This window comes from Gorilla gorilla, chromosome 19 (genome assembly GCF_029281585.2).
Source record: "Gorilla gorilla gorilla isolate KB3781 chromosome 19, NHGRI_mGorGor1-v2.1_pri, whole genome shotgun sequence".
Classification (NCBI taxonomy): Eukaryota; Metazoa; Chordata; class Mammalia; order Primates; family Hominidae; genus Gorilla; species Gorilla gorilla.
The window spans coordinates 23763521-23791150 of record NC_073243.2 but is presented as its reverse complement, the minus strand read 5'-3'; the positions used below and the strand labels follow the sequence as shown (position 1 = coordinate 23791150).

At 42.4% G+C, this 27630-nt stretch overlaps 1 protein-coding gene across 12 annotated transcripts in view; it reads left to right on the top strand.

Moving 5' to 3' along the window:
- Positions 1–7247: 7247 nt before the first annotated feature.
- MYH10 (myosin heavy chain 10) overlaps positions 7248–27630 on the top strand; it is a 155520-nt gene continuing 135137 nt past the window's right edge. For 5 of the 12 annotated variants that reach the window (XM_019013298.3, XM_055367463.2, XM_055367462.2 and 2 more), the window contains exons 1-2: positions 7271–7779; positions 15430–15805. In XM_019013298.3, coding sequence (XP_018868843.3) covers positions 7721–7779; positions 15430–15805 — 435 coding nt within the window. In that variant the 5' untranslated portion in view covers positions 7271–7720. Of the gene's footprint in view, positions 7780–7889; positions 8047–8646; positions 8752–15207; positions 15282–15429; positions 15806–27630 lie in introns of those variants that run through there. The other 7 variants (XM_063700612.1, XM_019013301.3, XM_055367464.2 and 4 more) reach the window with 7 other exon arrangements.

Below are 27630 nucleotides of genomic sequence, written 5' to 3'. Positions count from 1 at the left end.
TCCATCCATCCATTTATTCTTCTTTCCTTCATCCATCCATATTGCCATCAATCCTGTCATCCTTCCATCTATCCATCCATTCTTCTTTTCTTCATCCATTCATCCTGCCATCCATCCATTCGTCCATCCTTCCTTCCATCCATCCATCCATCCTTTCTCCCATCCACCTATCCATACATTAATCCATCCATCCTGTCATCTTTTTATCCAATAAACATTTATTGAGCATCTACTATGTGTCGAGCACTAAGTTGTTCCTAGGGATACAAGCTGGCCCTTCCTGCCAGGAGTTTACAGTCTAGCACTGTGTTGTCCTATATGGTAGCCACCAGCCACATGTAGCTGTTGAGCACTTACAATGTGGTTAGTATGAATTGACATGTGCTGTAAACCTAAAACATAGATCAGATTTTGAATACTTAGCATGAAAAAAAGAAAGTGAACTATCCTAATAATCATTGTTTTCATTGATTACAGGTTGAAATGTAACATTCTATATGTATTTGGTTTTATATGATTAAAATTAATGTGAATGGTGTCTTTTTACTTTTTAAATGTCTCTACTGGAAAATTTTAAATTATATATGTAGTGTGATTGGTGGCTCACATTCCATCTCTATTGGACAGTGCTGGTTTTTAATGAGGATACAGGGATAGAGAGTAAAAAGAGTAAGGATTTTTAATAGCTGTTTTAATGAAAGTGTGTACAGGATATGGGGAGGGACAGTTTTTAGTCCAGGAGGCCATGAGAAGAAAGAGGAAGGGAATCAACTTGCGATGTGTCAAGCATTGTGCCAGGCACTATAAATATCCTTATGCACTATGGTAGGCGCTTCAATATCTTCACACGTTGGCTTGGCACTTTAAATATCTCACTTAATCCTGACAGTGGCAATCACCGCAATCTGACCATGTCTTTCCGCCCGTTGGCCCCTCCTTAGTCCAAGTCACCATCCACTCTGAGCTGGGCTATCTGCTGCTGCAACCTGTTAACTGGCCTCCTCCGACTCACTTCAATCCATTCATCCACCTTAGGGCCAGAATGAGCCTTCTAAAACACAAACCTGGTCATGTTACTCCCCCAGTTGAAACTCTCCCACAGATCCCCACTGAGCTCTGGATAAAATCTCCCACTGAGCTCTGGATAAAATCTAAGTTCCACATCATGGTTTACATATACAGCCGGCCCGCCTACCCTCTCTGTTCCATATCTCCCTCTACCTCCGTGCTTCTTCTCTTTGTTCTAGCTACTCTCAACTTCTTCCTGGGCTTGGAAAGCCCTGCATTCTTTTCTCTCTGTGTTGGTCTCTCTGACAGAATTTTCCTCTTCTCTTTGTCTGGTTAACATTTTACTGTTCAGATTATATATATATATATATATTTTTTTATTTTTGAGACAGAGTCTTGCTTTGTCGCCAGGCTGGAGTGTAGTGGCGTGATCTCGGCTCACTGCAAACTCCACCTCCCAGGTTCAAGCGATTCTCCTGCCTCAGCCTCCCGAGTAGCTGGGACTACAGGCACACGCCACCACTCCCAGCTAATTTTTGTATTTTTAGTAGAGATGGGTTTCACCATGTTGGCCAGGATGGTCTCGATCTCTTGACCTCGCGATCTGCCCACCTCAGCCTCCCAAAGTGCCGGGGTTACAGGCATGAGCCACTGCGTCCAGCCCAGATAATATTTTTAATATTAATTTCTCTAAGAAGAATTTCTGGAACCCCCACCATTCTGAGTTAAGTGGCCCTCTTAACTCGACCTTGGATCTTGCAGTGTTTTCCATAATGTAGCACTGGCGATACTATATTGTATTCTCCCAACCTTTTTGGATGAGAGGCATCTATGAGAACCTGCTAAAAGCTAGATCTTCTCTCCAGAAAAAAGAGCACATGATAAATTTTGCACACAATTTCAGAGGTTTTATAGAACTCCGAAAACCCTCTGGGTTTCTGGGCACTCTGGATTTAGAACTTTTGCTCAATTGCAACTATCTGCCTATTTGTTTACTTTTCCTGCTAGACTTTATGCTCTTCGAGGGAAGGACCATGTCTACGTTATTACAGGTATTTCCTCAGTACCCTGGCCCAGCCCATAGACACAAAAGATACTCAATAACTATTTGTCACATGTATGGCTTGACTAAGATGCTAGGGGGATAGGATTATCATGCCTTCATTTTCCTTTTCCTTATTATTATTATTATTAATTATTTATTTTTGAGACAGAGTCTCGCTCTGTCACCCAGGCTGGAGTGCAGTGGCATGATCGTGGCTCACTGCAACCTCCCTGTCTGGGTTCAAGAGATTCTTCTGTCTCAGCCCCGCGAGTATCTGGGATTACAGGCACGCGCCACCACACTCGGCTAATTTTTTTGTATTTTTAGTAGAGATAGGCTTTTGCCATGTTGGCCAGGCTGGTCTAGAACTCCTGACCTCAGGTGAGCCACCTGCCTCGGCCTCCTAAAGTGCTGGGATTACAGGTGTGACCCACTGCGCCCGGCTTATTTTTTTTTTCAGTGGGTTTTGAGGTACAGGTGGTTTTTGTTTACATAACGAGTTCTTTAGTGGTAAATTCTGAGATTTTAGTGCACTCATCACCTGAGCATTGTACACTATACTCAATATGTAGTCTTTTCTCCGTCACCCTCCTCCCACCCTGCTCCCACCATCCCGGAAGTCCACTATATCACTCTATATGTCTATGCATCCTCATAGCTTAGCTCCCACTTATAACTGAGAACATGCAGTATTTGGTTTTCCATTCCTGAGTTACTTCATTTAGCATAATGCATGCCTTCATTTTTCTAAACCAAATTAAATCTGACTTAGCCAAATCCTACATGGTTGACGAGAAATGTTAAATTAGCAATTTTCAGGAACCTCTTCTCCTGGGATTTTTCAGATCTCCAGAGCTTAAGTGCCTCAAGAAAATTCTGGAAGTTTCTTTTTTTTCTCAACTCATTGAAGCCTCTGTTTTTACCATCACTCCTTCTGCTCAAGATATCACAGTTGAGCACTGATCTTTCTCACTGGTCTGGTGTTACTGCCCTGGGTGGGCTGTGAGATGACCATCACGGTAGTCCACGCCCTGAGGTTCTACTGCTTCCAGGAATCATGTACAAAGCGTATCCCTGTCTACACTTCTAGACATCCCAAACCTCCCACGGCCTTGCCACCGTCAAAGGAACAATTCTTCAACTCAAAAACACTACCCTTTTTATCTCTCTGGGATGATCTCACATGAAGCCCCCCAACACGTATGGCAGAGACTGAAAACTCAAATAAATACCCAAAAAGATGGGGCAAATAATGTTAATGAGCATAGTGGGTCAGCTTTAAGAGATAACAGGGGCTGGACACGGTGGCTCGCGCCTATAATCCTAGAACTTTGTGAGGCTGAGGCAGGTGGATCATCTGAGGTCAGGAGTTCAAGACCAGCCTGGCCAACATGGTGAAACCCTGTCTCCACTAAAAATATAAAACTTAGCCAGGTGTGGTGGCACACGCCTGTAATCCCAGCTACTTGGGAGGCTGAGGCATGAGAATCGCTTGAACTCGGGAGGTGGAAGTTGCAGTGAGCCAAGATAGCGTCACTGCACTCCAGCCTAGGCAACAGAGCAAGACTCCATCTCAAAAACAAACAAGCAACAACAACAAAAAAACAGACAGCAGGGAGCGGCAGTGACCAAGGCACCCTGGGAAGCACATACTTTGTCTAAAAATGAGCAGCAGCCAAGGCATCGACAAATTGTTGCTTGAATTTCCATACCTTCCAATTTTTCAAGGGAAGCTAGAAATCTGGATGTTCATGTGACAGCTCTTTTCTTCTTTATTTTTCAAATATTACCTTATTAAGGTATATTTTGCATATTCATATAATTTGCAGTGTATAATAATTTTTTAAATAAATTTACCAAGTTCTGCAACCATCACCATAAATCGGTTCAGCAACTCAATCAGATCTCTCATTTACATTCACTGTGCTGACTCTCCTCCCCAGCCCCAGTCCTCACCACAGGCAAATATTCTATTTTCTGCCTCTACAGTCTTTTTTTGTTTTTCTGTTTTTTTGGTTTTTTTTTTTTTTGAGACGGGGTTTCACCATGTTGTCTAGGCTGGTCTCAAACTCCTGACCTCAGGTGATCTACCCGCCTCGACCTCCCAAAGTGCTTGGATTACAGGCGTAATCCACTGCCCCCGGCCTTATGTTTAACTTTTTAAAAAAAATGTGGTCAAAAACACAGAATACATTTAACTTTTTAAGAAACCACCAAACTATTTTACAAAGTGGCTGAACCATTTTCCATTCCTGCCAGCAGTGGCCTAAGGTTGCTGTTTCTCTACATCCTCACCAACATTTATTATTGTCCATCTTTTTTATTATAGTTATTCCAGTATATGTGAAGTGGGATCTCATAGTGTTTTGTTGTTGTTGTTTTGTTGTTGTTTGTTTGTTTTTGAGAAAGAAAATAAAAAATTTTTTTTTTTTCTTTTTGAGACGGAGTCTCGCTCTGTCGCCCAGGCTGGAGTGCAGTGGCACAATCTTGGCTCACTGCAACCTCCATCTCCTGGGTTCAAATGATTCTCCTGCTGCAGCCTCCTGAGTAGCTGGACTTGCAGGTGCCCACCACGACACCTGGCTATTTTTTGTATTTTCAGTAGAGATGGGGTTTCACCATGTTGGTCAGGCTGGTCTCAAACTCCTGACCTCAAGTGATCCACCCACCTCAGCCTCCCAAAGTGCTGGGATTACAGGCGTGAGCCACCGCGCCTGGGCCTTCATTGTAGTTTTGATTTGCATTTCCCTAATGGCTAATGATGTGGGATAGTGCTTGGTTTTTAAATGTTGGAATTCATTCAATTTTTTTAAAAAAATGCTGTATACCAGTCCTGTACAGATGGAACAAAACAAGTTCAGGGGCTGGAACTGCCCTGAGGGAACAAATGTGGACTTCTGACCTAGACCCTGCAAAACAATAGTCTGTGAACTTTTTCTTTTGGAGATAAAAGCAGCCTAGACCGACAGCAAAAATTACTAGAGAGAGAGAGAGGAGAAAGATTCCTCAGTCTTCTGTAATAAACATGTACACTAGAAAAAGGGACAATTTTCAATCTATTTATAATGCCACATTTTGTTTACAGGAAATCATTATGCTACATCTTCATGAACGAGTCTTTTAGGTATACATTTGTATCCCCTTTTTAGAGATGAGGTTAAGTAATTTGTGAAAGGCAAAGTTGGATTCAAAGCCAGGTCTATCTGCTTCTAAATCCTGTGCTTTCTTCATCAAGATGGCAGCAAATTCTGGGATGAAGCTACATGGGTGGAACTGGAGTCAGAGGAGGCTGCCTGGGATGGATGATAGGTATATAGTGGGGCTAGGTGTTGGGAGAAAAAGAAAGGAAAGAAAGAGATTGCAAGAGCGGTTCCATTCACAAAGAAGTTGGGAAGAGAGAGTTTGAGTAGTGGGAAAGGGTGATAGAAGAAAATAGGTTTGGTACCTTCTGCTTTTGCAGTCCCCCCTCATCCAGGCAGTTGGACATGTAGGGCCCAAGTGCCAAAGAGCCACCAGGGGGAGAGATACATTTGGGGATATTCTCTTTATTATTAATTTCTCATCAAGACTAATGTCTTTTTGGTGTTTCCTTCTGGTGAACTTCCTGCCCTCCTCTTCTGATGGTCCATTGAGTTTGTGTTAAAATTATGCGAAAGTTGGCCGGGCACGGTGGCTCATGCCTGTAATCCCAGCATTTTCAGGGGCCGAGTCGGGCGGATCACGAGGTCAAGAGATCGAGGCCAACATCCTGGCCAACATGGTGAAACCCTCTCTCTACTAAAAATACAAAAATTAGCTGGCCGTGGTGGCGCGCGCCTGTAGTCCCAGTTACTAGGGAGGCTGAGGCAGGAGAATCACTTGAACCCGGGAGGCGAAGATTGCAGTGAGCTGAGAACATGCCAGTTCACTCCAGCCTGGTAACAGAGCGAGACTCCATCTCAAAGAAACAAACAAAACAGAACAAAACAAAAAATATATATACACACACATATATATACATATATACATATATATACATATATATGCAAAAGTTTTTGAATTATGAGAAACTACTGACTGGCTTACAGGGTTATTCGCGAGTGGATGAACTAAGCACAGAACATTGCACTGAGAAATGACTTCGGTGGCTGACAAAGTGGAGACTCAGGCCTCAGAGAGCGAGTCTTTGGTCTTCTCTAAACACATTTTAAAATTCATTAGAGGAATATCATTCATATATTTTGGAAAGTTAATTTGTACTCCATGTGCAGACTGCATTAGAAGGACAGACCTCTTCACAGAGCCAAGTCACAAGACACCTGGACACGGGGTAGTACCCCAGTAGGCAGGTGGGGGTGGGGGACCAGATGCAGCAGGACAAAGGACAAAACAGAGCCTGGTTCGGACTTCCCCAGGAAGGACTCTGCACTCAGCTGCCTTCCAGCCTCTTCTGAATTCCACCAACCCTTCCTTAGGACTTCCTGCCTTGTTTTTTGCTTAATTCACTTTTTGCCAGACTAGACGTTTCCTAGGCTTAGGCAAACACATCATTATCACATGTATTAAAATGCTCCCATAGCCTACATTAATAACTGATTAATAACTGCATCTTGCCGTAAACTTTTATGATCTTGACTTTCAGGTTTTGTATGAATAATTCATTTTGTTCATGTGATTTAGACTTTATTATATTTATATATAATTATGCAAGAGTTTTGTTGCAGTTGCCTAGATTCTGCAGACATTTCATTAAATTTTATTTACTTTGATTTTTCCAGTTTCCTTATTTTGGGGCCACTGTTTTTCAGTCTCCAACGTTTTCATAAGCCCTAGGGGATATGACAGCGCTACAGGAATCCAGCCTTATATTCTTAAGAACCTCTCATAGCCCTTCACGTAGGGAGCTCTGATGAATGAATGAAGGAGCGATTGAACGAGTGAATGAATGAGGTGAATAAAGTTTCTTCCAAGTTTTCTCTCCAAGGTCGGTTCTCTTCTCATGCTTCTGGAATCTCAGCCTTGCCTGGAGGCTGGGCAGGAGAGCCTCTCACCCCGCTAACACCAAAACTGCGACCTTGGAGGACCGTGTCCTGCGCCTGGCGCTCGGCCGATCCCGGCAGAGTCCGCCTGGGGCCGGGGTCGGGACAGTGGCCGCAGCGTGGAGCGCAGCCGGGTCCCGGGCAAACCCTGTGCGCATGGGCGGAGCAGCGCCCTCCCCCGCGTTCCTTCCCCCACTGCAGGTGAGTCGCAGCGCCGCGGCCCCAACCCCGCGCAGCCCCGGGGGTGACGTCAGGACTCTGGACCGCGCTCCGCCCCGCCCCTGCAGGCAACGCTGAGGGCTCGCGACTCCGCGGTGGAACCCCGTCCCGCTGCGGTAGATGCCGGCTGCCGCAAGCAGAGGGGGCGACCGGGCGCTCGAATGTGCTGCGGGGGCGCCGGCTGCCTGACGCTAGGACGAGGAGTCTGCAGTCAGAGCGCCAGCCTCCTGCCGCGGCCCACCTGCCCCGCGGCCCGCACAGCCAGTGTCAGCGCAGCGCGCCGGCCGCCGCGGGGTCCGCACCCGCCGCCTCGCGGGATCGCCGGGCGCCCAGCCAGCCTCAGCTGTCCATCTACGCACGAGCCAGCCAATCCCGCGCCACTGCCCCGGCCGCACCTCCCGGAGCCTATGACGGGCGTAAGAACCAGCCCATGAGATTGGGGCCTCGGTGGCCTGGGCTGGGAGCGGGAGCCAATGAGCGTCATTCCAGGTGGGTGGAGGGATCCGGACTCGGGAAGGTAGCTTCGTTCGGGTTGCTAACGTCTTCCCTTGGAGATGGGCGCGCAAACCAACCAGTGGGTCTGGGGGCGGCGGTGATGGGCGTGGAGCTGGCCCAATGAGGGTGGGAGTGGGTGGGGCAGCGCCGAGCAGCAGTGCTAAAGGAGCCCGGCGGAGGCAGCGGTGGGTTTGGGACTGAGGCGCTGGGTCTGTGGTCGCGGCTGGGGACGTGCGCCCGCGCCACCGTCTTCGGCTGAAGGTGAGAGGTGCGGCTACCCGGGTCCGAGTGCGCGGCCCAGGGCTGGGGGACAGTTTGTGGAGGGAGGAATGGATCCTGGGCTGAGGGGTCCCAGGCGGCTCTGGAGGACAGGAACGGGGGACCGAAGCGGGAGCTGGGGAAGACAGAGGGGCTTCTGAGCTGTAGGGTTTGTGCTGCGGAGACCTTAGGTTAGTTTGAGCAGGGTCCTGGGCTGGGGGCACTGGGACCTCAGTGGGTGGAGATGGAGAGACTCCCGGAGGAGCGGGTAATGAAGTCCTTGTGAAACCCGCGGGGGTCAGGGCCTGCGTGTGCAGGAGGGCGACCCCTGGGGGGCTGGGGTATGGAGATCTGGGGGTGGGGACGTGAGGACCAGGTTCTCGGTGGGTGGGATCCCCGGGGGCGCGAGGTCGAGGGGCTAGTTTCCCGGCGGAGGTCTCGGCGTGCCCCGCGAGCCAGTGTCTGCCTCCCAGGAAGAGAGGGGATTCTAGCGGGGCTGGAAAGCGCAGTCCCGGCGGTAGGGTGGGGGGGCGCTGGGCAGGAAGGGCCCCTGCGTGGGTTGCTGGGTGGGTTAGGCCTGGCCCGACCAGTCCCTCGCAGTGCTAGAGGAGTTCACCATGGGCTTGGAAGGCGGGCGGCGCGCGCCCGACCCGTGGGTGGAGGGACAGGAGGGCATTGGCTCTGCGCGGCCGGGGAAGCGCGCGGCGGGTGAGGGGCTCCGGAGCCGGCCGCGGGCGTGGGGAGGGTCGGACTCCGCCGGCGCCGGGGAAGGAGCGCGGGAGGAGGGCGTCCTGCCGCGCCCTCCGTGGAGCGCCTAGGCCGGGAGTGGACGCCCTGCGAGGCCCAGGCGGTGTGGGGGGGCGAGGCGGGAAATGTGGCGGGGCGCGCTGCAGCAGGACGGCCGGGGGGAGGGTCAGCACTCGCCTCGGGATCCCTTTATTGTGTAAGCGAGCTGGGAATGGCTCGCCGCAGTCTCTTCATTGCCTTCTGCAGTTGGGGGTCACACCCTGATCCCATAAAATCGGACTGGAATTGGTTCGGAGGGAAGTTGAAGCCGCGGAGTCCTGGCATTTGCGGGGGCTTTGTGGGCCTGTGGTGGGCGGATGCGGCCCTGGGAAGCGGGAGGCCCCCAGCCAGGCCTGTTTGGAACTGGGGCCTTAGGAAGGAGGTTGGCGACTCGGCGGGTCAGACCGGGCTGGTGAGGTTTGGATAACGTGGCCTCTGCCTACAGCCGTTATCTCTGTTTCTTTAGGGCCTCTGCAGCTCCCTTCAAGATCACTGCGGTGGATGGAAGGGGGTGGGGTGGGCTGGGGTGGGGTAGGGGAAAGCAGGCGGGGTAGATGCAGACTGCAGATGAAACAAAGACTGCTGTTTTCGCTGAATAATGTAATACCAAACATAATACTTTGGCTTTGCTGAGATTTTGTTTTTTAACGTTGAAACTGAGGATTCTTTGAGTCAGGTTTAATTATTCTTGATAGTATCTCAGTCTGGAAAACTTTATAATCTATTTATTGTTTTATCTCCTTCATCAATCTGCCTTTATTAATTATTCTTTGAGTCCCTTGCTTTTGATGTTTAAGTATGCCCTGCCTGTCTCGGGTTCTGGAAAAGTGGCCATTTTATGCATCTCCTTACTTCTGCATCTTAAATTCAGTTCTTCCCCGTCCTTATCTGGAGAAAGCATATGGTGTAATTGTGCGATATAGCACGAGCTTTGGCAGCAGAAGGATGTGACCCTTGGGAGCCTGGCTTTTCATTTGGGCTCCATAGGGAAATCATTGTAACGAAGGCAGCTGGGATGGAAGGTGAGATGGAGGAAATCTTGAAGGGCACGTTGTAGGGTGGAAGACTATATGCTTCAGCGGTTTATGCACTTTGTTATCACATGTGAGGAATTAAAGTTCCTGGTGTTGGATCTTAGTTTTGGAAATATTAAACACAGTATAGAGATATTAATTGGGAGATGGGGCAGGCCATAAGTAGCAATAGTGGCCTTTTGTGTTTGGTTTGTGTTTGTGATCATTGGATTGAGCAGGATTTTGATAAATTAGCAGACTCGTCCAGCCCTGTCATGTAAGTGACCTCAATGGTAGCAGTACCCAAATTGGGACAGTTCTGTTTTAGCTCATCTGTTATAGATGGATGCTCTGTCATGGATAATTTATCCATCCTTCTTGTTTGCCTTTCTATGTGCAGGCCGTTCATAAAATTGAATTGTTTGCCTCTGTCCACACTCATAGTAGGTGCTGGGAGGGGTTTGAAAAGTTTGCTGAGTGACATTTCATTGGAAGTGAAAAATGACCTGGGGGTGGAGCCCCAGGGGTGTGTGTGTCAAACCACTGAAAGGGATGGCAACTTCGGCTCTGTAGGGGGCTAATTCATACACAGATAAATGATTTAATTATAATTAGGCAGCAATTTAAAATGACACTAATAACCCTCAGACCATCTTTATGTTCGCTAACAAAAAGATTCCTGTTTGTCTTTATTTCCCCTAAGTTATGGGTATCTTTTTCTATAAAATATATAAAACCTTTGCCAGATGATTCATTGGTTAAGCCTATACTTTTTAAGCCGTAATTGATTGGGTTTTTATTTAGTAGAAAGGTAGTATATAGCATTGTACACTACACACCCTTCAAAATTTCCTCCATGTCACCTTCCATCATTGTAGTGTGTACTCTGGAGCTGAACTCTGAGTTTAATCCCAGCTCTGCTACTTGTTAGCTGCGTGCCCTTGGGCTGGTTATTGGCTTTCTCTGTACCTCAGATTCCTCATCTGTAAAATGGAGATATTAATAGTGCCTACCTCATAGGGCTGTTGTGAGGATTAAGAGTTGATGTATGTAAACTGCTTAGAATAGTGCCTGGCCATAATTAGTGATATATGACAATGGTATCTGCTGTTTTAAAAATCATAGTGTTGTCCTTTCTGCAAGCAAATCACTGGTGAGTGGTACACTGTTGAACACCAGTATTATCCAGATTGGGTACCAATGTGTGATGGAGTGAAATAAATGTATTTGACAATCACAAGTGAAGAATTAAACTGAACAAAATATCTCCAGTGGTCTCATGAACTCTATCAGGTAAACAATAATATGAACACTTAACAGCTGCAAAGCCCTCAGGTACAACGCAGGGTAGGGTAAGAAGAAAGTCAGGAGAACAGTACAAAATGTTAGGAGAAGGAAAAGGATTAAATTGCCACATTGACCTGAAAAGAACTTCTGAAAGGATGGCATTTGGGTCAGGAGTTGAAGGAATAATAGCTTTTTGGTTGTGGAGAAGTTGAATTTCACTATGAGGGTTGGGACCATTCACGTAAATATTGATCAATAGGTACAGATCCCCTGTTATATACCAGGGACTAGACAAAATGCTCAAGATACAGCGTGGAACAGATGACTCTCCTCATAGTGTTTAGTTGTAGAAGAGACTGAAAAGGTGAAAGTCATTGGTAATCCTACTACCCAGTAAAGACCCAATGAATATTTGTTCCATTTAAAAAAAAAATACACACGTGTATGTAGTTTTCCCCACAAAATTGGGAACATGCTGTGTAATTACACTTTTGTGTTCTACTGGGTTTTTTAAAATACTAAATTACAAGCATTTCCCCATCTAGAAAAAGTACTGATAAATGTAAGATGTCCCAATTTGATAAAATAATTTTAAGATATATAATCTACTGCTTCTAGACCTGTTCTAGAAGTTATTTGTTAAATTATTCTAATTTATAGTCACCTGCTAAATTTAAGCATCTAATTACATGTCCAGTGTAAAATTGAAGAAGTGTGTGCGTGTCTGCTGACAGCAAGACAGTTTCCTAAGTGCTCTGTAGGATATGCAGTTTACACCTGATAAGAATAGTTAGAGAAACTTGTTTTATTTTGTTATAGTTGAATATTTTCTTTTAATAGATTCTACCCTTCTGAAAGGTGGAGTGTGTATCCTATTATTTGTTCTCAAATTTACCTGTGATGTTTCCCACCTTGAAGCCATGCCTCCTTTCTTCTTTTTTTTTAAATTTTTTATTATTATTATTATTATTATTATTATTATTATTATTATTATTATTATTTTGAGACAGAGTCTCATTCTGTTGCCCAGGCTGGAGTGCGGTAGTGTGATTTCAGCTCACTACAACCTCTGCCTCCTGGGCTCAAGTGATCTTCCTGCCTCACCCTCCTGAAGAACTGGGACTACAGGCCTGTGCCACCAAGCCCAGCTAATTTTTTGTATTTTTTGTAGAGACGGGGTTTCGCTATGTTGCCCAGGCTGGTCTTGAACACCTGGACTCGAGCAATCTACCTGCCTTGCCTCGCCCTCCCAAAGCGCTGGGATTACAGGCGTGAGCCACCCCACCTGGCCTCCTTTCTTTTTACCAGTGTGCAACGTTTAAGTTGGAAAGAGACAACTTGTTAATAGTGTTATTAGACCAGTCCCTAGAGGCTTTTAAAACTATTATGCAGAATGTACATGTACCTATGAATGTTTTCTGTATTGCCCTCTCCAAAGAGGATGTCTTAGAAGACTAATGCAAGTTTAGATATAAAATGTGTTAGCAATTTTATTTGTATAGAAGTTTTAATAACATTAATCACATGTTTTGTGATTTTTTCTTTCATCTTATTTTGCGATTTTTGTTTTATCCAAGTCTATAACCTTTAAGACATCAACATGTTATTTAAATTGTTATGAATTAGTCTAGAATTTGGTTTTCAACCTCTTTTTCTACTCTAACATACCTGCTGGTAGCAGTGGCGCACAATGGCAACCACAGAACTTTGGAGCAATGGTTGTCAAATGTGTCCCAGGACCAGCAGTGGCAGCAGCATCTGGGAACTTGTTAGAAATGCAAATTCTGAGGCTCAGGCTGGACGCGGTGGCTCACGCTTGTAATCCCAGCACTTTGGGAGGCCGAGGCAGGTGGATCACCTGAGGTGAGGAGTTCAAGACCAGCCTGACCAACATGGTGAAACCCCATCTCTATTAAAAATACAAAAATTAGCCGGTCATGGTGCAGGCCTGCCTGTAATCCCAGCTACTTGGGAGGCTGAGGCAAGAGAATCACTTGAACCCTGGAGGCAGAGGTTGCAGTGAGCTGAGATTGCGTCCACTGCACTCCAGCCTGGGCAACGGGGTGAAATTCTGTCTCAAAAAAAAAAAAAAAATAGTTCTCAGGCTCTACCCTATACCTACTGAATCAGGGACTCTGGGATAGAGCCCAGCAATCTGTATTTTAATAAACCCTCTAGGTGCTGCAAATGCATGCCTGAATTTGACAGCCGCTACTATAGAAGATGAGTGTTTTTAACGCATTACATTGCAACAAGCAATTTCTGAAGAATCTTAGCTATTTGGTTCTAGTAAATTATTTTTTTAAATTTATTTTTGTTTGTTTTTGAGACGGAGTCTTGCTCTGTCACCCAGCCTGGAGTGCAGTGGCATGATCTCAGCTCACTGCAACCTCCGCCTCCCAGGTTCAAGCAATTCTCCTGCCTCAGCCTCCTGAGTGGCTGGGATTACAGGCACCCACCACCACGCCTGGCTAATTTTTTGTTATTTTTGGTGGGGATGGGGTTTCACCATGTTGGCCAGGCTGGTCTCGAACTTCTGACCTCAGGTGATCCACCCATCTCGGCCTCCCAAAGTGCTAGGATTATAGGCATGAGCTACTGCACCCAGCTGGTTCTAGTAAATTATTAGTAGTAGTTAAAGGGCTAGATATGCACCAACACGCCTGGCTAATTTTTAAATTTTTCTGTAGAGGCGGGATCTTGCTATGTTGCCCAGGCTGGTCTCAAATATTTGGCTTCAAGCACTCCTCCCACCTTAGCCCCTCAAGTTGCTGAGATAACAGTTATGGGCCATTGTGCCCAGAAGTTGGTTGAATGTGTAACCACTGTCAGTGATTGATCTTTTAGGATACAGATAGAGCCCTTTAGAATCTAGAGAACGTTATAGCACATATACACACACGCTAAGTGCATTATATTTTTATACCATTTCAGGGATTTTGTTGAAGTTGAGATTAGCTGATGGACTCAAGAACCTCTTAACAACCTTAGACTACTTTATGATTTCCTCTTGCCTACAAAGAACCCCTAGCATTTTTGGCTAGGGGAGTGGAGTGAACGGAGGGGAGAAGTGGGGATTTGATAGAGCAAGAGTAGGTACTCAGTTGGCTTCTTCTGTTGGTTTGAATGAAGTGATGGAAGCCATGCCTGTGAAATTTATAATAACCTGGAATTTGGAGTAGCAGCAAAAATGTTTAAGTTGGTATCAAATCCCAAAAAGATCCTGTCAGGCAATCATGATGAGTCACATTAGAAAGATGATGGATGTAAAATCCTGCCATTTGGTCCAGAAAGCCAGTGCACAAGTAGAGGAGGGGACATAGCTTAGCCACAAAGTGATGGAGCTTCCTCTGCTAGCCCTTTGTGAGCCAATGGTAAATGGGTGCTAAATAAACCAACTAGGTCTTGAGATACATTAATTGTAAATGTCACAGAACCAGTACTTTCCTCAGTGTGGCTAAGATTGTTGATGGTTCCTTTTTCTTCTGCACTGGTCAGACCATATCTGGGCTATGATGTTTGCTTCTGGGCCACACACTTTAGAGGGAAGACAAGCAGCATGTTGGAGTCTGTTTAGGCGAGAGATCCGGCAGGGGAAGGAGTCTTGGTGAATGAGGGGTAGAGGAGCTGCAGGATGGGAATAGAGGCCTGAACAGCTACCATGACATATTCAAAAGGCTGTTGTGTGAAACCAAGTTATGCTTGTCTGTTGTGGTCCCAGTTGATCACATTAAGACCTCATGGGGCCATAGAAAAGCTAGAGGGAGACTGATTTGGGTTATTCATAAGAAGAACTTTAAGTCGTTATCTGAGGGTAGAATGGGAGGCATGTTTTAGATTCTTTAGATTCTTTACTCTTCTGACAATCATGTGTTTTTGTAGCTGTTTCCTTGTGGTCATATTAATTCTGGTACCACTTCATGAACCTTTTATTACCCATCTTTGTTTTCTTTTTTTTTTTCCCTTCTTAACTCCCTGTTTAATTTGTGGTGAGGGTGAAAGAGGAGATAAAGAAAAAAAAGGGTCAACTTGTAACTTTGCCTTTTCTTTTCTTTTCTTTTCTTTTTTTTGCCCTCAGTAACTGAGGGCAAACCCATCAGACAACCAGAGCCATAATTTGTGGTCACCGCTGAAATTTACCTTGGAAACTCGGTTAGTATGGCTGTGAAGAGGTATACGCCAGCTCCTTAACACAGAGTTAATGCTTAATCTAAGGTTTTAAGTTTCTTAGAAAAGAAAAACGTGTACATTCTTTTATGTTTCTTAAACATCTAATTTTGCCCTCCTCCTCTTCTCTTAGAGGCAATTGCTTTTGGATCGTTCCATTTACAATGGCGCAGAGAACTGGACTCGAGGATCCAGAGAGGTATCTCTTTGTGGACAGGGCTGTCATCTACAACCCTGCCACTCAAGCTGATTGGACAGCTAAAAAGTTAGTGTGGATTCCATCAGAACGCCATGGTTTTGAGGCAGCTAGTATCAAAGAAGAACGGGGAGATGAAGTTATGGTGGAGTTGGCAGAGAATGGAAAGAAAGCAATGGTCAACAAAGATGATATTCAGAAGATGAACCCACCTAAGTTTTCCAAGGTGGAGGATATGGCAGAATTGACATGCTTGAATGAAGCTTCCGTTTTACATAATCTGAAGGATCGCTACTATTCAGGACTAATCTATGTAAGTATTTCTTCCAAATAATCATGTGAAGTGGTAGCTAGGAATTAATGTAAATTATACATCTTGTCATAATCAAATGAGAATGTGGAATACCCAAACTCTCTGTTTAACATTTCTATTTCTCTTTAAGATAGAAAGATTTGTTGCTTGCTTACCCATGTCTTGCTTTTCTTTGAATCTTAACACATTAAGTTTAAATAATACAGGCTGCAATTACATATAATAAAATGGCATTTGAAGACTTTTGTAGTGGTCTTCTGGAGCATAATAAGGTGGGAGAGAGCATGTAACAGGAAGACCAGAAGGTTTAATAAGGTAAATAGAGTTGCATTAATAGGACGCAGACAGCAAAACGGTCAAAAATCAAGTGCATACCCAAGAGAGTAAAGTGGAGGGGCTGTAAGCTGAGAAATTTCTGTGGACAGCATGAACAGCTTCACTGGATGTAGTAGGGAAGTAGGAAAGATGAATGCTGAGGTTTTTAAGAGGAAACGATTAGGGTAAGATTGAGGCTGGCTGGGGTCGTCCTGTGGTTAGCAGCTGACATGAATGTTGGAATCACCGACTTTGTCACTGACCATGTAGAAGAAGTTATTGAAAATCATAAGGGATAATGTAGAGAGGAAAAATGTAAGCCAGATACTAAAAAAAAAATCCAAAATGACAAAATAGGTTTGAGGGAATGGTAGACAGAGGTGGCAATGATTTGAAGAAGGTGGCACGTATGGGACTTAAACTGACGATGAAGGGAAGTAGGAAGAAAAGTTGATGGTCGTGGTTTGAAATCGGAAAAGGGGTGTTGAATTTTACACAAGGAGTGTGCTACTGAAGGTCATGAATAATTCAAAACTTCAGTAAATCAGAGATAGTTTTCCTACAGAATTAGTTTAAGGAATATTTATTAAGCACCCCCTGTGCTCTAGGTGCTGGGGATAGTACAGTGAAGAAGACAGGCCAGTTCTCTCTGCCTTTCTGAAATGTCCAATGAGGAAATGAAACAAGGCTATGGAGAGAGTAAGTAGGAGAATGGCTTTCCCCAGCGGGTCAGTTAAGGGCTGTTTGTGAAGGTAGCATTTGAGCTGGAGTCTGACTGGTGGGAGGCAGCTAGCCACGAGAAAAGCTGAGAAAAGAATGATTCATTCATGACCTTTGCCAGAGTAGTTTCAACCAAGCCTGATAGATCTCCCTTATTTTCTTCTCTATGAGGTAGGAGAGTAAGAGGCCACAGGGTTGGAACGGTGGCTTGAGGAGAATGGAAAGGCTTAGGAACAACCCTTTTCCAATTTCAGACTAAGCCAGGGATAAGAAAGCGACTGGAGAGTGGCGTTGAGAGTCCAGCTGAGATTGAATAACCACGTGTAGGGTGACCGCAATTTTGCCTGGCTATGTGATTTTGCCAGACCATGGGATTGTCCCAGGTCTGTGAGTGTGGGGGGCTTTGGATCTGCATGGCTTCCACAGTGAGAGGGGGATTCAGTGGCCGTCTTTGGAGTCCTCGTTCGGTAGGAATGGGAGTCTGGGTGGGAGGGGCTGATGGATCAAGGCCTGGAAGTTTTCAGAATGTTGAGGAACAGGGATCATGGGGTGAAGGAGTGAGAAAACTGCAAAATTAAGAGGTTATGGTCAGATTGTAATGTCGACATGTAAGATTTGAGAGGTTGATCAGTTTCAGATGAAGCCCATTGCAATAAATTGTGCAGGTATGGAAATGTGATGTCACCATCAAAAGCTATGCAGTATGAAGAGGAGCCAGGCTGCCTTTCTGCCAGCCTTCACCTTAATTTCCCACACTGGCAGCTGGAGGTAGCTGCAAAGGGCGCTAAGTAGAAAAGGAATGAAAGAAAGGACAGGGTTTTTTTCTTGTTTTTGTTTTGCAGCCATTCCACATAATTCAGAGATTTTACAGTTATCTCTTACTGAGTTTGTTGGATTTTTTTCCAACTTAACTCATGGACAACCTGAGTGAACTTCTGAGTTTCTTTTCAAAGCACAGCCTCCTTCTACAGGAGAATCTGAGTTTTTCTCAAAGTCTCAAGGTCACACAGAGGTTGGGGTTTGGGAGGATCATATCTTCAATTAGTTGGGTGGAGAAAGGGTTCTTACCTAAGGTTCTAGTTGGAGAACTTGACTCCAAAGAAGTCTGTGTCGTTAAGAGGATGGGGTTGGGGAGAGCCATGCTAGCATTGTGATAAATCTGTATTGGGCTTTGGAATTAACCAGCCAGTTGAGATGATCAGTTGAGGTGCAATAATATAGATACTAGAATAATTTGGGTAGGACCTTTTTTGGACATATTTCTATAGATAAGATATAACATAAATTTATTTAAACAAATTAGCTTGCTAACAGGTTTAGTTATTTTCTTTTCTTACCTTTTCTTTGGATTTATTCTCTCTGACCCCCCAATTTCTCAGGTCATTAATTTTCATCTTCTTTCCTAATAAAACAGTTTAAAAACTGTAAATGTCTTCTCTAATACTGTTTTAGCTCACATCACAAGTTTCTATATGTAGTATTTAGTTTTCAGTTCTAAATATTTTCTAATTTCTATGATGATTCCTTTAGTGAACCATTTAAAAGTGTATTTGTAAAATTTCAAAATGTTGATTTTTAAGTTATCTTTTTATTATTGATTTTTAAAATAATTACATCTCAATCACAGAATATTGTTCATATAGGAGACTTTTTTGTGTAGTATATTGTCAGCTTTTATGAGTGGTCTGTGTTTGCAAAGAATGTGTATTATGTTATTGTTGGATATAGGGTTCAATATATGGCTGTTAGATTAAGCTTTTTAACTGTATTGTTTATATCTTCCATAGCCTTGCTACTTTTTGTCTGCTTGATTTGTCAGTTACTGAGAAAAATGTGTGAAAAATCTCCCATTGTGGTTTATCAATGAAGTATGCATCCCTAAATGACAATTTAGTTTTGCCTGTTTTTGATTTTGTTTTTTTTTGAGACAGAGTCTTGCTCTGTCGCCCAGGCTGGAGTGTAGTGGTGCGATCTCAGCTCATCGCAACCTCCACCTCCCGGTTCAAGTGATTCTCCTGCCTCAGCCTCCGTATTAGCTAGGATTACAGGCTCGAGCCACCACACCCAGATAATTTTTTTGTATTTTTAGTAGAGATGGGGTTTCACCATGTTGGCCAGGCTGGTCTTGAACTCCTGACCTCAAGTGATCCACCCGCCTTGGCCTCCCAGAGTGCTGTGATTACAGGCATGAGCCACCGTGCCCTGCCTAATTTTGCCTGTTTTTGAATTTTTATATAAATGAATCTCATAGTGTGTAGCCTTTTGTGTCTTTTGTTGTTGTTGGCTTAGGATTACATTTTTAAGATTTATTCTTATTGTTTTACGTTGATGTAACTCAGTAGTTCCCAAAGTGTGGTCTGGACCCCCTAGGATTTCCCTGAGACCCTCTCAGGGGAGCACACAAGGTCAAAACTATTTTTATAACAATACGAATATGTCATCGGCCCTTTTTACTGTTGATATTTGTAGTGATGGTTCAAAAGCAATGATGAATAAAACTCCTGACACCTTATCATGAATAAAGGCAGTGTACTAGTACCAAACTGTACTAGCACCATTTTATTCTTCACTGCCACTTATTGGCAGTTTAAAAAAAATGCAGTTTCACTCAAGAATGTTCTTGGTAAAGCAGGAAAAATAATTGATTTTATTAAATCTCAACCTTTGGGAACACATCTTTTTAATATTCAGTGTGACAAAATGGTAAGTATGCCTAAAGGACTTTTGATGCATATCAATGTATGATGGTTGCCTTGAGGACGAGCATGTGGGTAGTTATTTGAGTTGCAAGCTAAACTTGCTACTTTTTAAGTAGAATACTATTTTCATTTGATAGAGTGGCTGATAAACTATGGTTACTCACACAGAGGTATTTGGCAGACATTTTCTTGAAAATGAACAAAACGAGCCTGTCACTTCAAAGAAAACAACCGACTGTATTTGTTGCCAATGGTAAAATTTGAGTTTTTATGTGAAAATTAGAATTTTAGGAAACTTATATCTACCACCATGAACTTGACAGCACGTCAATACTTAAAAACCTTTCTGATATGATAGATGGTGATAATAATGAAAGTGGTTTTTTTTGATGTCATACAGTAAAATGTCATCATTTGAAAGACTTGCATATTTAGTGAGCCAGTTATTCTCCAGATGATGTGTGTATGGTGTTATGAAATCATGCATGGGTAAAAAGACTTGTTCAATACGCAAGGGTAAACCGTAGATTTTGATGCAGTGGAATATGAGAAGTTCACTGATAGGGTTTCAGATGCTACGCTACATCTAATTTTTAAGAAATTATCACTTGTTGGCCAGTCACAGTGACTAACGCCTGTAATCCCAGCACTTTGGGAGGCCAAGGCAGGCGGATCACCAGAGGTCGGGAGTTCGAGACCAGCCTGACCAACATGGAGAAACCCTGTCTCTGCTAAAAATACAGAATTAGTCAGGCATGGTGGCACAAGCCTGTAGTCCCAGCTACTTGGGAGGCTGAGGCAGGACAACCCAGGAGACAGAGGTTGCAGTGAGCTGAGATCGTGCCATTGCCCTCCAGCCTGGGCAACGAGAGCGAAACTCCATCTCAAAAAAAAAAAAAAAAAGAAAAAAAGAAATTATGTTAAGTTTTAGTAGTATCAAAAATAAATATCCATGGTTATCTGAAAAGACTGTTAAACCGTTCCTCTCTCTTCCAACTAAATATCTGTAAGTCTGCTTTGCTTTTCTTCATATGCTTCATCCAAAACAACGTATTACAATAGACTGAATACAGAAACAGACATGAAAATTGAGTTGTTTTCGATTAAGCCAGACAATAAAAGTTTTGCAAGAATATAAAACAGTGCCATTCTTCTCACTTTTGTTTTGGAAAATGAAAAGTTATTTTTCGTAAGAAATGTTATTTATGTTAACATGTAATGTATTTATTGTTTTAGAATAAATAGATATTTATAAAACTTTATATTTTATATGAAACAAAAGGTCTTTGGGGTCCTTAATAATTTCTAAGAGTGCAAAAAGGCCCTGAAATTTTAAAAGTTTGAGTAGTTTATTCATTTTTGTTGGAATATAGTATTCCATCATAATATTTTTGACCCAATGAATTTATCTGCCTACTCCACTGTTTTGTACATTGTTTTTTTCTCTGTTGGTAATATTATGATCATTGCTTCAATGAACAGCCATATACATGTACTTGGTGTGCAGTAAGCATGCCTTTCTGTAAGGTGTGTAACTAGGAGTGGAATTCCTGGATGATAGGATATGCATATCTGTAACTCATATCTTCAGCTTTTCTAGATAATGTCTAATTTAGTTGGAGTCCCAGAAGGAAACAGAAGGCTCTCAAACGAGGTATTTGAGAGTTTAATCAAGGGTAGATTTACAAATAATGTGGGTATGGTTTAAAAAATAAATGAGGACTAGTGCAGTATCTCAGCACTAGTGATGACTGAGAGCCCTTGAAACATCTTGCTCTTTAAAGAAGCCTTAGGAAAGAGCTGTTATCTCAACTCAGAGAGGTACCTGTATGGAGAGGGCTACCTGATAGGAATTGCCTTCCTTAGAGGCATGAAAGGCAGCTCGTGGTGGGGAGAGAACCTAGGGCATAAATATCCTGACCTTCTCTTCTCACCCTTAGTCTCCTGCTGATGTCTCCCGTTGGTTGAACTCAGTTTGAAGCCAGAGGGGAAGGGAATTTGATGATTCTTTTCTTAGGGTCAGCCTCAATTCCATCTAGAATTGAATATTGTGTATGGTGTGAGGTTGGGACAAGATTCTTTTTTTTTTTTTCCATATGGCTAGCCAGTTAACCCAGTGCCATTTACTAAAACATAATCCTTTCTCCACTGCTCTGAAGGGGCATCTTAGTCATAAATCAGGGTTCATAAGTATGTTTTTGACTCTATTGTATTTCCTGGGTCTGTGTGCCTATCTTTCAGCTAATATCACATTTTCTTACTTATTACAGCTTTATAATGTGTCTTGGTATTTAGTGTGGTAAATCCTCTCTTTTTTGTTCTTTAGGATTGTTTTGGCTGTTAAGTTCTTAGCATTTCAATATAATTTTAGAATCTGCTTGTCAGTTTTTCATTTACACACACAACCTTGTTGAAATTTTGATTGGGATCTTACTGATTCTGTAGATCAGTTTGGGAGAGAAATTAGATCTTTATAATATTTTATCTTTAATTCCTGGGTAAACTCATTTATTTAGTTCTTAATTTTTATTAATATTGTTTTATAGTTTTCTTTGTAGAGGCCAGGTACATCTTTTGTTATTTATTTTTGGGTATTTTATTTTATTTGAATATTATTTAAATGGTGTTTAAATTTTTCCCTTATTATTCTTATGGTATATAGATAATATGTACATAATTGTTACCATTATGTAGAAATACTGTATTTTTTACAATTAATTTTTGTATATTGACTTTATCTTCAGTGACCTAAGTTTACTTACTGGTTATTATAGTTTAGCTGAAAATTCTGTTGGATTTTCTATGAGCACACATGTTGTCCACAAATAATGAGTTTTATTTTTTACTAAATCTTATACTTTTTTTTTTTTGGAGACACAGTTTTGCTCTGTCACCCAGGCTGGAGTGGAGTGGGATACTCATGGCTTACTATGGCCTCAACCTCCTGGGCTCAGGCGATCCTCCCACCTCAGCCTCCCGAGTAGCAGGGACCATAGGCATGTACCACCATGCCTGGCTGATTTTTGTATTTTTGTAGAGACAGGGTTTCGCCATGTTGCCCAGGCTGGTCTGGAACTACTGGGCAAAAGCAATCTGCCTGCCTCGGCCTCCCAAAGTGTTGGGATTATAGGCGTGAGCCACCATGCCCAGCCAGTTGACACACATTTCTTTAACTTGCTTTATTGCACTGTCTAGAATTTTCAGTACAATGTTTTTTGAACAGAAGTGATAATCAGAGGCATCCTTGTATCAGTCCTGATCTCAGAGGGGAAACTGTCAACATTTCATCATTAAGAATGATATTTGCTGTAGTTGGTGTTTTTTTAAATACTGATTCTTTATCAGATTAAGGGAGATTTTCTTGTATTCCTGAATGGGTGATTTTTTAAAAATTAATGAATGTTAATTTATCAAATGTTTTTCCATTATTTAATGAGATGATAATGTGATTTTTCTTCTTATTTTGTTATTGTGGAGAATTGTGCATATTTTTGAGTGTTAAATTAAACTTGCAAGGACCAAATATTCTTTATATGTGCACAAAGAGAGAGTGAGACTCCTAGATTCTGTTTGCTAGTATTTTGTTTAGGATTTTTGCATCCACATTCATCAGTGAGATTAACTTAAAATTTTCCTTTCTTATAATGTCTTTGTCATATGTTGCTATCAAGATTATGCTGGTTATATCAAATGAATTGGGAAATGTTTCATCTTTGTTCTCTGGAAGAGTTTGGATAGGATTGATGTTATTTCTTTTTAAAGTAATGATAGAGTTTTCTTTGTGGGAAAGTTTTTCTATAATAGATACAGAACTTTTCAGATTTTTATTTGTATCAGTGTTTCTTTTTTTCTTTCTTTCTTTTTTTTTGAGACAGGGTCTCACTCTGTCACCCAGGCTGGATTGCAGTGGTGTAATTGTAGCTCATGCAGCCTTGAAGTCCTGGGCTTATGTGATCTTCCTGCCTTAGCCTCCCAAGTAGCTGGGACCACACCCGGCTAATTTCTGTATTTTTTAATAGAGATGGGATTTCACCATGTTGGCCAGTCTTGTCTCAAAACCCTGAACTCAAGCAATTCACCCACTTTGACCTCCCAAAGTGTTGGGATTACAGGCATGAGCCACTGCTCCTGGCCTTGTGTCAATTTTGATAATTATGTTTGTCTAGGAATTGATCTGTTTCATCTAAATGTTCAAATTTATTGGTATAAGTTGTTCATAATATGCTTATTTTCTGTAGGATTTATAGTCATGTTTTCTTTTATTCCTGATACTGATAATTTATTTGTATTACCCTTTTTTAAAATGAGTGTCACCAGAGGCTTATCAATTTTTTTATTCTTTGCAAATAATAGACTTTTGACTTTGTTGGTCCTCTATATGTGTGCTTTAAAAGCCATAAATTTCATTCTAAGTACTGCTGTAGCTGTATTCTACAAGTTTTAATATGTTGCATTTTTATTAGCATTCAGTTGAAATTAATGAGGATGTTTTCTTTGACTCTCTGGGTAATTTAGAAGTGAATTGCTTAGGCTGGGCACAGTGGCTCATGCCTGTAATCCTAACACTTTGGGAGGCCCAAGTGGATGAATCACTTGAGGCCAGTGTCAAGACCAGCCTGGCCAAAATGGTGAAACCCCGTCTCTACAAAAAATACAAAAATTAGCCAGGTGTGGTGGCGTGTGCCTGTGGTCCCAGCTACTCGGGAGGCTGAGGACAGAGAATAGCCTGAACTGGGAAGGCAGAGGCTGCAGTGAGCCGAGATCGCGCCACTGCACCACTCCAGCTTGAACAACAGAGCGAGAATCCATCTCAAAAAAAAAAAAAAAAGTGAATTGCTTACTTTCTAAATCTAGGGGATCTTCAGGTTTATTTTATTATTTCTAATAGATTCCCCCCTTGGTCAAATAACATGCCCTGAATAATTTCAATTCTTTTATATTTGTTAGACTTGCTTTATGGTTCGTTATGTGATTAATTTGGTAAAGGGTTATTATGCACTTGAAAAATACATATACTTTATTATCTGTTGTTTCAGTTACTGTGAAAATCCCTTCCTTTTTAGTTCTGTCCATTTTTGCTGTGTACATGCTGAAGCTATTATCACGTATATACAGATGCAGAAATTTGATGTCTTTCTGGCAAATCATGGAATGGTCATTTTTAGTGATGTTGTTTTCTTGCAAAGTTGACTGTTGTTTTCTTGCAAAGTCTGATATTTGCATTAGCCTTTTTTTTTTTTTTTGGATTAGTGTTTGTGTGGTTAATTGCTTTCTTAACTTACTTTCAGCTTTTCTGTGCCTGTGCCTTTAAAATATGTCTCTTATAAACTGCTTATGGTGGTTATTTTTGTCCCAAATCTGACAATATTTTTCAGCTGGAATATTTAGTTTATGTACATGTGATGTAATGACTGTTACATTTTAGCTTAAATCTGTCCTCTGATTCATTGCTTTCTTTTTATCCTACCCACTCTATGTTTATTTTTTAATCTTTTTTTCCGTTGGTTATAATTTTTATTATTCTGTCTTTTCACCTCGTGTTAGCTGTCCATTTTTGCTATTTGCTTAGCTATTCTTTTAGTGGTTACATATTCCAACATGGATCCTTGACCTATTAGACATGTGGAGCTCTTATTCTTTTGTAGATCATGATAGGTAGGGCCTGAGAGCACCTGAACAAATTTATTTCCTCTTCCTTCCTAATTTATGTGCTTTCGTTGTTTAATTCTCTCTATATTTTAAAACCCACAAGAGACATATTACATTTTAATACTGTCGATATTCATTTAGTTTTATCCATTACTCTTTTTTTTCCACATCTTTTAGCTTCCGTTCTTTTAGAAAGGGCCCCTTTTATCTGAAGTATCTACTCGTCCTTTATTTTTGAAGTTTTTTTGGTTATTGCTGGATTTGGAATTCAGAGCCGGCGGTTGTTTTCTTTTAACATTGTGAAAATGCCATTGCATCGGGTTCTGCCTTTCGTCTTTTTCTGTTGAGAATTCAGCTTGTAGTTTGATTGTTGTTCCCTTGAAGGTCATCGGTTTTCCTTTTCCCACCCCGGCCACTGGCTGTCTCTATAATTTTCTCTGTCTTTGGATTTCAGCACTTTTACTGTGATGGGCTTAGGTAACGTTTTATTTTGTATATAGTTGGTCCTCCTTGTCTTCAAGGGATACATTCTAAGATCCCCAGTGGATGCCTGAAACCACAAATGGTACTGAACCGTATATATATGATGGTTTTTCCTATACATACATACCTATGATAATTTTTTTTTTTTTTTTGGAGACAGAACAGAGTCTCCCTCTGTAGCCCAGGCTGGAGTGCAATGGTGCAGTCTCAGCTCACTGCAACCTCCACCTGCCAGTTCAAGCAACTCCACTGCCTCAGCCTCTTGAGTAGCGGGGATTACAGGCGTGCACCACCATGCCTGGCTAATTTTGGTATTTTTAGTAGAGACGGGGTTTTACCGTGTTGGTCAGGCTGGTTTTGAACTCCTGACCTCGTGATCTGCCCCCCTCTTGGCCTCCCAAAGTGCTGGGATTACAGGTGTGAGCCACCGCACCTGGCCATACCTATGATAAAATTTAATGTACAATTTAGGCGTGGTGGGAGATTAACAACAATAACTATTAATAAAATAGAGCAATTAAAACAATATACTTAATAAAACTTATGTAAGTGGTTTCTCTCCCTCTTTCAGAATATCTTATTGTACTCTTCTTGTGATGATTTGATGAATTTCTTTTTCCTAGTTCACAAATTCACAGATAGAAGATTGATTCTTACCATAGATCCTAGCAGCCTCAGCATATGATTTTATCCTTATTAAGTTGAAAACTTACCATATCACTTAAAGGAAGCACTTTGTGGCTTCTCTTTGGCATATCAGAATTGCCAGCATCACTACTCTTGTGCTTGGGGCTATTCTTAAGTAAAATAAAGGTGACTTGAACACAGTTGATCTGAGATCTGAGAGGGCTACCAAGTGAGTAATAGCTGTACAGCATGATGATGCTGGACGAAGGGATAATTCACGGTCTGTGCACGATGGAGCGGAATTGTGCCAGATTTCATCACACTACTCAGAATAGTGCACAATTTAAAATGTATGAACTGTTTATTTCTGGAGTTTTTCAACAAATATTTTTGGACCACAGTTGATTGTGGACGACAAACTGCAGAAAGTGAAACCACAGATAAGGGGCACTACTGCATTCAGCTTGGAGATTGTAGTGGTTTTGACTCTGTGGCTTGATGGCTTTTGTTGGTCCGGGAAAATTCTTAGCCATTATCTCTTCAGATACTGCTTCTGCCTCATTCTCTTTTTTCTCCTTCTTGGACTCACATACTTCACATGCTCCAGATCGTTTCACCTCGTCCCATCTGGCTCTCACATTCCTCTACATTTTTATCCTTGTTTTTCCCCCATGGATCACTCTGGCTGTTTGCCTCTGATTAAAATGTCATGTAACTAATTCTTTCTTCAGCTGTATCTAGCTTGCTGTTTAACACATGAATTCTTCATTGTAGTTGCTGGTTTTCTTTTTTTGTTTTGTTTTGTTTTTCAGTTTTAGAATTTTCATTTGGGTTTTTCCTTTAATAGTTTCCAGTTCTCTGTCAGAATTCTCAGTCACGTCTTTAATTACTTGAACATATTGTAACCCAGGGCAATAATACAAGTCAATAAAAATAGACACACAGAGGTTCCAGATATTATCTTGGATTTCAGCCACAACTTGTTGCCTCATATGCCCAGTTATTGTGTACAAGGAATTGTGGAAATAGTTTGAGACTCTGGCTGGCATTAAGCTTATTCTAGAGTTTTGCTTTGGGCAGACAGGCTTAGGGAAACTAGGACATGTAGTCCATGCAGGAGTTGACTTCTGTTCCAACTGGGCTTCACGCTGTGTGAGGGCTGGTCTGTTTCTCATATAGTCTTAACTCTTAGGGTGTAGCCATCAGGGTCCCAGCTGAAAGCTTGGGGTATTTACCACCCCCACACCAACCTCTTCCTGAGTAAACTGGAATGTTTTAATTTTTGTTCTCTTAGACTTGTGCTGCTGAAAGCTCTGCTTAGCAACTTCTCAG